The sequence below is a fragment of the Terrapene carolina genome, unplaced genomic scaffold (assembly GCF_002925995.2).
Source record: "Terrapene carolina triunguis isolate 2854851 unplaced genomic scaffold, T_m_triunguis-2.0 Scaffold35098, whole genome shotgun sequence".
Classification (NCBI taxonomy): Eukaryota; Metazoa; Chordata; order Testudines; family Emydidae; genus Terrapene; species Terrapene triunguis.
The window spans coordinates 5,124,782-5,135,205 of NW_020699449.1; the positions used below are offsets into that span (position 1 = coordinate 5,124,782).

Sequence of the window (10,424 nt, forward strand, 5' to 3'; positions counted from 1 at the left end):
CTAGTGCCCGGTGCGCCGCCCCTAGTGCCGCACCCACCAGCGCCGCCTCTAGTGCCCCTGCGCCGCCATCCCTTGTGTCCCCCAGCGCTGCCCTAGTGCCCCCCCATCCACCAGCTCTATCCCTAGTGCCGCCTGCATCGCCCCTAGTGCCCCACCCGCCCCTAGTGCCCGGTGCACAGCCTCTAGTGCCCAGTGCGCAACCCTAGTGCTCGCACCCCCCAGCACCATCTCTAGTGCCCGGCGCACAGCCTCTAGTGCCCGGTGCACCGCCCCTAGTGCTCGCACCCACCAGCTGCCATCCCTAGTGCCCCAGCACTGCCATCCCTAGTGCCCCCAGCGCTGCCCCTAGTGCCCCTGCACCGCCCCTAGTGCTCGCACCCACAAGCACCGCCCCTAGTGTCCCCCAGTGCTGCCCTAGTGCCCGCACCCACCGGCGCCATCCCTAGTGCCCCCCAGCGCTGCCCTAGTGCCCACACCCACCAGCTCCATTCCTAGTACCCCCACAACACTAGCACCCAATACCCCCATCCTCCCTGTGCCACCCTGGCTACCTACCCATCCTCCTAATAGCCCCACTGTAATCCGCACAACCTACAGTGCCACCCTTTATACTTCCTTCTGCTCCCTGTATTCTCCCCACATTCCCTGTGCTGCACCTTATACTCCCCACCCACTCAAGTATTTCTAGTATTCCCACAGTACTCACTATATACCCAGTACTCCCCCCAGCATCACCCATTATTTATACTCCCTATATACCCTAGTACCACCTTACATCCGCTACACGTTCCTCACACCCCTCAACTGTCCAACACCCTCCATTCCTCTCCCAACACACAACAGGCTCCCTTAGTAACGTAAAGGATCCGTACTAATAAAGGATCAGTTCTAATTAAAGGACATGAGCATCATTTGTTTCTTTCCAGAGAGAAGTTTAAAATAAATAGAAAATGGCAAGCAATCACAAGCCACCTACAGCTCGTCCTGCTTCAAGAGGAGGAGTTGGGCTCACAGCCAGGCCTTCTTCATCCTTGTTACGGACTCCATCAGCAGCCAGAATGGGAACAGGGGTGTGTTAAAGTGATTTAATATGTTTGTTTTGAATGTTTAGATTTTATCCTGATTTTTCTCTCCTGAAGAATTGGGTGCCAGCAGCAATTGTAATTGAAGGTAGCAGTTTGTATTCTTTTTTTGGTATTTCATATTTCTTTCTTCGTTCCTAGAAGATTTGTCTATTGTATGTTAAAAGGAGGTAGGTTGGAAACTGTTATTGCCATATACTGGATGAAATATATCTTTTAGAGTCACAAATAGAAAAAGCAGAAAGATCTGGTTTGTTAGAGAGGTGTCAAGTCACCCTTCGTCAGTTGCCTTCCCCTATGATTTTGTTCATGTCATGGAAGTAATTTACACTGGGTCTTCAGATTGCCTCTGGTCCTTTTATTCTGGTATGGCATGTAAAGGTCAAACCCACAGTACTTAAAAGATTACTGGATCTACAAGCTTAGTGCATCCCACACCTGATATCCTCAAAGGAGCAAAATGCATTTTGCAGAAGTCCTAAGGCATCTGCTGATGCACTTTGGGACTAGAATAAACGGGGTTGGACTTTCGCTTTCACAGTGCAATCCATGGTTAGAAAGACTTGGTTCTTCCCTAACAGTCTGTCCTCTCCAACCAAACTAGAGACATTTGTTTGGAAGAGCAACAAATTGTTCTTCCTTAATTTATGCACTTTTCGGTAGCCAGGAGGCTAGTTTTAGCCTACACCTCTGTTGAAGTAGGAGATTTTAATAAAGAGTAGGCGATTTCAATAAAAAGAAGCATTATATGTGAGGCCTGAGAATGAGACTTGTATGTTTTTCTCCACACATAAGTAGAAATCTGAGCTTTATGGAGATTTTGGACAGGAAAATCAATCGTGCTGTACTTGACTATTAAAATAATAGTCTCACTGAATGGATTTTTTAAATCTAATGCGGGGGAGGGGGGGAAGGGTGTTATTGGAACTAACTGCTAAAAGATAACCACACAACATGATAAACAGAACAGTGGGAATTCAGTTTACACTACCATTTGGGTAGAGGTCAAACCTGAGGGAGAAAAAGAACATCAAGAATGCAAATAAAATAGCCTTGAGTCTCAAAAACAAATATAAAAAGATGTCTGTACTAGAGGTTTTGATTTGATAGTATAGTATTTAGATTTACTTCTAAAATTTTTGGTATAAATTATCACCTGCAAGAAAAATACTTCTAAAGATCTAATGTACTAAGTAAAATACATATGTTAGTTTCTAATTTTTAGAATAGTCCAGACAAGCTTTTAAATGTTCCTCTTAACAACTACATAAATATAACAACTGGTTTATTATTCTGATGTCTTTGTCTAGATGCCCCCTGGTACATCAAGGCCTGGTACTCGTGGTGGTCTCCTAGGTACTGGAGGGGTGTTGTCATCTCAAATTAAAGTCGCAGACCGTCCAGTGACACAACAAGGGTTAAGTGGAATGAAAACTGGAGTGAAAGGTATTTTAATGTATGAAGAATTCTCATCTTAATACAGGAAAGTGTTTTTAACACTGTCAATTAATCAATACAATTTGGGGAAACTGGACGGCAGAGGATCTTTTATGGCCTCTAGTTTGGGACAGAAACTTGAAATTTGGCACTGAGATAGTCACTAGGTCAGACATGTGCCTTTTATAGGTCCTTGGGCAGATTTGGCAGAATGTATAGGGATTTAAAAATATGGCTTGCACATATTTGAATAACAGCCTTACTATATTCTGTTCATATCATGCAAACATAAGTGAATTAGCTGAATATAATTTTCTGTCAGGGTGGATGTGTATGGAATCTTAGCCTTGTCTCATTCCATAAAAAGTTTGACGTTCATGTGGAATTTAGAGCTTTGCCTTATCTATATGATCTACTAATGCATGTATTGAATGAGGGAAGGGGGCAAATGAACCAGCCTCCTGAGTACACATCCTGTGCAAGACAGAGGGTCTTACAAATGTCTAGAAAATAGTTCCATGTTATTGAATGTCTATGCTTTATCGGTTTTTCTCTTAGCATAGTTTCTGTGTGGAATATCTGTAGGTTTTTAGAAAGAAAATTAAGGTTGCAAAGTGAAGCACTCAAAAGTCTGCTTCTTGTGCTAGTGCTTTATGATATGCTCTAATTATGCAAACGTGTATTTTGTGTATTGAATGAGGCAGGGTTACATAGTGAATGAATGGGTCATCATGTGATTCCATCTCTCTTTTTAGGAGAAATTCTTTTTTCAGTTACCACAGTGAAAATTCAGAGTGACTCATTAAGTGGACATACTCTAAATTTACATTGCTGTAATTGAGAACAAATTTTGGCCCTCAGGGTACAGGATGAATGGCATATAGTGATTATGGCCCTGGTCTGAGGACTTAGAAAATATATTGTATCTTGAGTTTGATTATACTTCCTTATTTACAACCGGAGGAAGATTTAGTTGATAAAGAACCTAACACCTTTAACTCCAAAGAAAAAATTCTGATTGCAAAGTCAAAAGTTTCTCATCTGTGTATAAGTAGATTTTACAAGTTCAGAGAAAATACGTATCTTTAAAACAATCTTTAAGATCTCTTTTATAACTTCAGGTTATTCTTATGACTCTTTATGAATCATAACAATAAGAGTTCCCCAAATTTGTGAAGCGTCAGAATAAGGGACACAAGGTAACAATTTAAATGGGAATCCTAAAGTATTTCAAAACATACAGAAGTGAGTCAAATGTCTAACCCAAATATTTGTGTAAGACTAACGCAAATTCATTAAATGATTTGGCGTCTTCCATGTTTTCTGTTAGTTTTAACATTCTAAAATTTCAGGATTTCATATTATTCTCTATAGTTTCCATTTTATGATTCCGTAGACTGTTATGTATAAAAAGGAACTCCAGTAAGAGACTTTATACTTTCACCCTGATCTTGCAAAATGTTAATTTTATTCTCCAGTTATTTTGTAGACTGTTCTACATTATCTACCCTCTTTTCTAATACCCCAATTTTAGATGCACTAAATCACCACTAGCCTCAAATAAGTCACATTTTGACTCGATGACATGGATCACAGAAAGTGTGGAAGTTAGTGAGGTATCTGAAATATTTTTCAAGGAAGAGTAATAGGGAGATTTTTTTTCCTCTCAGCTGAACAAATTGTGATGTAAGGACCTACAGCTAATAGGGCTTAGGGAGGGGAGAGGCAGACAAATGAGTCCGTCCTTCTACTATCTTTGCTTTTAGAAATCTCAGAGGTAGCAGACTTCTCTATGCCTGAACACTACTTACAGTATTCACATCTCTAGGGCGACATTTGAAAAAATTAATATTAAAGAAGAAGGCATAGATTGAGTCTCCTTCCAGCACTGCAGAACAATATTTAAATACTTTATATACAACAAATGTGTATACAGTTGTAATCACATTGATCTCACCCACAATTGGACTATGGTTTGATGTCAGAAATACAGCTCCAGGGCAAGGGGACTTCAGATGTCCTTCTTCGAGGTAGTGGGTTACAACTAGAACTGTTGCTTTTAATTCCAGGGTGTTCAGTTTAGGTCCCAAAATTCCTATCACGACTGTCCTCTCAAAGACTCCGATTTAGCTATGCCCACTAAGCATTGGGAACAGCTGAGGGACAAGATGGGGGTGAATAGGAACTATTTGCAACTCATCATACCTAACGCTGGTTCTATACCAGCCCAGACCCCAGCATTGTTTAGAGGTCCTTTATACTATGTCATGTGGCTATGGCTCCCAGGAGGTTGGCACATCAACCAATGATTTCTGGGGCACAGCAGTGCTCTGACCATGTTACCAAAATATCCCCTATGTTGGAGGTGGCTTAGAGTTGGTGAAAGCCCCATTGGCTGGATCAGCTGTCTTTACACTCCATTTGCTGTTGGAATGGCACAAAGGGGCCACATTGTAGAAGAGAATCTGTCCTAGAATCACCACTGAGCAGGTGAAAAAGAAAGGGCAGATAAATAGCAGCTAGACTTACAGTAGATTGTCACCCAGAGAGAGCCCGCTGATTCATGTGTCACCTCTTTATGCTGTGCGGATAATCTGTTTCTTTATGTGCTGTGATGTTTAGCCTGTAGAACTGGGAGAGAGCATGTGATGCACCTCAAGGTGATTTCAGCTTTATACAAAGAGTGAAAAGAGATACAGGTCAGGGCAGGGAGAACCTGTGTTTTTAAAGGACTCATTCAGCCTGATAGTATGACTGGGCCAGTACAAACTACAAGAAAAGTCAGTCAGAGCTTGGGAGGCTGGAGCAGCATAGAGGAACCAAATCTAAAGGATAGAGGAGTCTAGAACAGCATTGGAGCTGAACATGAAATTCTAAGCTTAGCTGAGGTGGAGAATGTAAGAAATCAAAGTGGAGTTGAAACACTATCCCTGAATTAAGTGTTCCTATGATGCTTTTTATCTTGTATGTCTTTATTTTTAATATGTGCTTGGTTTTTGTAGAGAACACACATATTAGGGCAAGTTATAGCAAGTTTTCCTTAAATCCTCCTTATCTTTTTAGGATGAAGTCACCCTCGTGCAAGGTTCATCTCAGAAATTTTCAGTTGCTTAAGTAATCTAAATCCTCACCAAAGCCTAACATGCATCTCTGATTTCATCTGTATTGATTGAATAAAGGCTGTATGAGGACATTCTGAAGGTGCTGGTTCTCTGTTTGGAGTATAATTTCAGCTCGTCCTTTGTGAACTTAATTTGTGTCTCATTAAAACTCATTCTTTTCTAAGAAAATGTTTCTTGTTCTCCTTTGTTAGGTCCGCAGAGACAGATTATGGATAAATCCTATTATCTTGGACTACTTAGGTATGTTAGTGACAACACTTTCAAGCTGTAGCATAGTTAATGTCTTCTCCCTCCCCCCACCCATATCAAGGAATAAAATACAGCAGCATAAATGGATTAGGTTGGCTGTTCACTTATGATGAAATTCTCCCCGTTATAAGGCTTTCCGGGATGAGGAGGGCCTTTGTAGATCCTCTAACCTGGGGTACTTTTCACCCTTAATTCCAAGAATAAATTTGCTAAATTAACATAATTTTTCATTATTGCCCTAAGTATCTTATAAAACACTTTGTCATGTTCAGTCAAATTTCTGTGTTGGATGGGCACTCCTAAATCATATCCTCTTACATAGAGAGGGTACCCATGTTGTGAAACTGTTGTGGGATAGGGTGACCAGATGTCCCGATTTTATAGGGACAGTCCCGATTTTTGGGTATTTTTCTTATATAGGTTCCTATTACCCACTACCCCCTGTCCCAATTTTTCACATTTGCTGTCTGGTCACCCTATATGGGATTGTTCTACTGAAACAACTGAACAATTCTACTTTACAGTTACGCCAAAGGGGAGAAAATACTCTTAATTTAAATAAAATGAACTTTTATGCTATCCTCGTGTTTTATAACTGTTTAAGAGTTTATCCAAGATAGAACCCCCTTTTTTTATTTCTTTAGCTGATCCTAGAGCTGTTTGAGACAACCTGCAATATAAGAGAGATGCCTTGAATACATTTTAAACATACAAGTAACTTTTTGTATTTCTTTTCTATAGGAGCAAAATAAGTGAACTCACAACAGAAATAAATAAGCTTCAGAAAGAAATAGAAATGTATAACCAGGAGAATTCTGTCTATCTGTCATATGAAAAGAGGTGAGTCATGTTGCAGTTAATGCAACATTAGCATAGCCAAATGCCTTGTCAGGACCTTGTCTTTTGTTATATCAGACTTGAATATCTATACTGTGCAACCTACAGAACTATAAAAATGGATACTTGTTCTGATTTTGTTTTGTTGTATAAAACACTTAATCTCATAAACTTGAATTTTTGTTCTTTATCTAGGGCAGAGACTTTAGCTGGGGAAATCAAAGAATTTCAAGGTCAACTAGCGGACTACAATATGGTATGCTGTGGTTAGCTGTTTCACACTGGTTCCCCTCCCCCATTGCTTTTGCATGGTGAACATACTGGTTTTAACCTTCAGTATATTTTTTTTTATGACATTTCTCCATTAGAAAGATTTACTGTTTAAAACTGCTTTAATTCACTTACTAAAAAGGAAACAAATGCTTGCCTAGTTGTCTCATAAGAATATTTACGCCCATACCTACATTTTAGTGTTTTTATGGTTAGACGCAACTTCCTCTTACAATATCAGGATTTGATGGTTATTACAGTATGTCATTGGAAAAAATAATTTCCCTTCTCTTTTCAAGGAAGTCTCTGATTACTTGATCAATGACCTCAATGATAATTTGGGAGTTGTTAATATATCATCATAAGTACAGCCATACTGAATCAGACCAATTATCCATCTAGCCCAGTATCCTGTCTTCAGACAGTGGCCAGTGCCAGATGCTTCAGAAGGAATGAGCAGAACAGGGCAATTTCGAGTGATCCGTTCCCTGTCATCTAGTCCCAGCTTCTGGCATTTGGAGATTTATGGACACCTGGAACATGGGGTTCTGTCCATCACTATCTTGGCTAATAGCCATTGATGGACCTATCCTCCATTATCTATTCTTTTCGAACCCAGAAGTCTTCACAATATCTCCTGGCAACAAGTTTCACAGGTTGACTGTGTTGTTTGAAGAAATACTTCCTTTTGTTTGTTTTAAACCTGCTGCCTATTAATTTTATTGGGTGACCCCTAGTTCTTGTGTAATGTGAAGGGGTAAATAACACTTCCCTATTCACTTTCTCCACACTATTCATGATTTTATAGATCTCTCTCATATCTCCCCCTTAGTCATCTCTTTTCTAAGTTTAATAGTCCCAGTCTTTTTAATCTCTCCTCATATGGAAGCTGTTCTATACCTCTCATCATTTTTGTTGACCTTCTGTTTCCTTTTCAAATTCTAATATCTCTTTTATGAGATGGAGTGACCAGAACTACACACAATATTTAATGTGCAGGAGTACCATGGATTTATATAGTGTCATTATGATATTTTCTGTCTTATTATCTATCCCTTTCCTAATGGTTCCTAACATTCTGTTAGCTTTTTTTGACTGCTGCTTCACATTAAGCACATGTTTTCAGAGAACTGTTCATGATGACCCAAGATCTCTTTCTTGAGCGGTAACAGCTACTTTAGATCCCCTAATTTTGTATGTATAGTTGGGATTATGTTTTCCAATGTCCATTACTTTGCATTTATCAACATTGAATTTGATCTGCCATTTTGTTGCCCAGTCATTCAGTTTTGTAAGATCCCTTTGTAACTCTTCACAGTCTGATTTGGATTTAACTATCTTGAGTAATTTTGTATCGTCTGTATATTATGCCATCTCATTGTTCACCCCCTTTTCCAGATTATTTATGAATATGTTGAACAGCACTGGTCCTGATACAGATCATTAGGGGACCCCGCTGTTTACCTCTTTCCATTGTGATAACTAACCATTTATTTGACCCTTTGTTTCCTGACTTTTAATTAGTTACTGATCCACAAGAAGACCTTTCTTATCCTATGCTTGCTTATTTTGCTTAAGAGCCTTTGGTGAGGAACCTTGTTAAAGACTTTCGGAAAGTCCTATTACACCCTTGTCCACATTCTTGTTGACACCCTTAAGAGTTCTATTAGATTTGTGAGACATGATTTCCCTTTCCAAAAGCCGTGTTGGTTCTTCCCCAACGTATCATGCTTCTTTTTCATCTGATAATTCTGAACTTTCATGTAGTTTCAACCAATTTGCCTGGTGCTGCAGTTAGGTTTACTGGCCTGTAATTGTCAGGATCACCTCTGGAGCCTTTTAAAAAAATTGGCATTACGTTAGCTATTCTCCAGTCATCTGATTCAGAGACTGATTTAAGTGATAGGTTACATACCACAGTTAGTAGTTCTACAGTTATATATTTGAGTTCCTTAGGAATTCTTGGGTGAATTCCATCTGAGTCTGGTGACTTATTACTGTTTAATTTATCAGTTTGTTCCAAAACTTTCTCTGTTGACACCTCAGTCTGGGACAGTTCCTCATATTTGTCACTTGAAAGGAATAGCTCAGTTGTGGGACTCTCCCTCACATCCTCTGCAGTGAAGACTGATGCAAAGAATTCATTTACCTTCTCTTCAATGGCTGTGTTTTCCTTGAGTGCTCCTTCAGCACTTCAGTTGTCCAGTGGCCCCACTGGTTGTTTGAAGCTTCCTGCTTCTGATGTTTTGTTTTGTTTTTTTAATTGCTGGGTTTTTTTTGTTTTTAGCTAGTGTCTCTTCAAATTCTTTCTTGGCCTGGCTTATACTTTTACACTTGACTTGCCAGAATTTATGCTCCTTTCTATTTTCCTCACTAGGATTTGACTTCCAATTTTTAAATGATGCCTTTTTGCCTCTAAATTCCACTTTTATTCTGCTGTTTAACTATGGTGGCATTTTTTTGGTCCTCTGACAGTTTTTTTTATTTGGAGTATATATTTAGTTTAAGCCTTTATTATGGTGTTTTTAAATAGTCTCTGCAGTTTGCTCATTTCACTCTTGTGACTGTTCCTTTTAATTTCCCTCATTTTTGTTTAGTTCCCTTTTTTTAAGTTACATGCTACTGTCGTGCGTTTCTTTGTCTTTTTTGCCCAACAAGGATGTTAAATTTCATTACATTATGGTCATATTACCAAGCAGTTCAGCTATATTCCCCTGTTGCACCAGATCCTGTGCACTGCTTAAGACTAAATCACGAATTGCCTCTCCCCTTGTGGGATCCAGGACAAGTTGCTCCAAGAAACAGTAATTTTTGGTGTCTAGAAATTTTCTCTCTGCATCCCTTCCTGAGATGACATGTACCCAGTGAATATGGAGCTAGTTCCCCCACTACCTGTTTTGTCATTCCTATACATTTTGTACCCTGATTTTTAGGGTCCCATAGATTTTCTTCATTCCACCAAGTTCTTGTGATGCCTATTATATTAATAGCCTCATTTAATGCCAGGCACTCTAGTTCACCCATCTTAGTATTTAGACTTCTCACATTTGTATATAAGCACTTGTACATTTTGTCAATATTCAGTTGCTTGCTTTTATGTGTTATATTTAAATGGGGTCTCTTATGCTTTACTGTTCCTGACTAGCTTCTACCTGTACTTTACCAACTTCTTTTCTATCCTCTTTACTTGGATGGGGAGTTCCCCCTTTAATAAATTCATCCCTAAGGGATGTCTCTACCCAAACTATGTTCCTCTGCACCTGTCAGCTTTCCTCCAGCCCTTATTTAAAAACAAAATGTTAAATCTGTCGAATTTTACATGTCAACGGTCTGGTTCCTTACATCTGATCACCTCTACACTGATACCTCCACTACTAAATGTTACAGTGTTATATCTTTCAGTACCTTTATATATCTACAAAAAAAA

The 10,424-nt window shown here is 39.4% G+C and overlaps 1 protein-coding gene across 1 annotated transcript in view; it reads left to right on the top strand.

The window, feature by feature from the left end:
* Nucleotides 1-931: 931 nt before the first annotated feature.
* The window catches only part of LOC112115997 (intraflagellar transport protein 74 homolog), a 56,692-nt gene continuing 47,199 nt past the window's right edge, over nucleotides 932-10,424 (top strand). Inside the window, exons 1-5 of the mRNA XM_024213258.2 lie at nucleotides 932-1,070; nucleotides 2,393-2,528; nucleotides 5,833-5,881; nucleotides 6,632-6,730; nucleotides 6,923-6,983. Coding sequence (XP_024069026.1) covers nucleotides 951-1,070; nucleotides 2,393-2,528; nucleotides 5,833-5,881; nucleotides 6,632-6,730; nucleotides 6,923-6,983 — 465 coding nt within the window. The 5' untranslated portion in view covers nucleotides 932-950. The remainder of the gene's footprint in view (nucleotides 1,071-2,392; nucleotides 2,529-5,832; nucleotides 5,882-6,631; nucleotides 6,731-6,922; nucleotides 6,984-10,424) is intronic.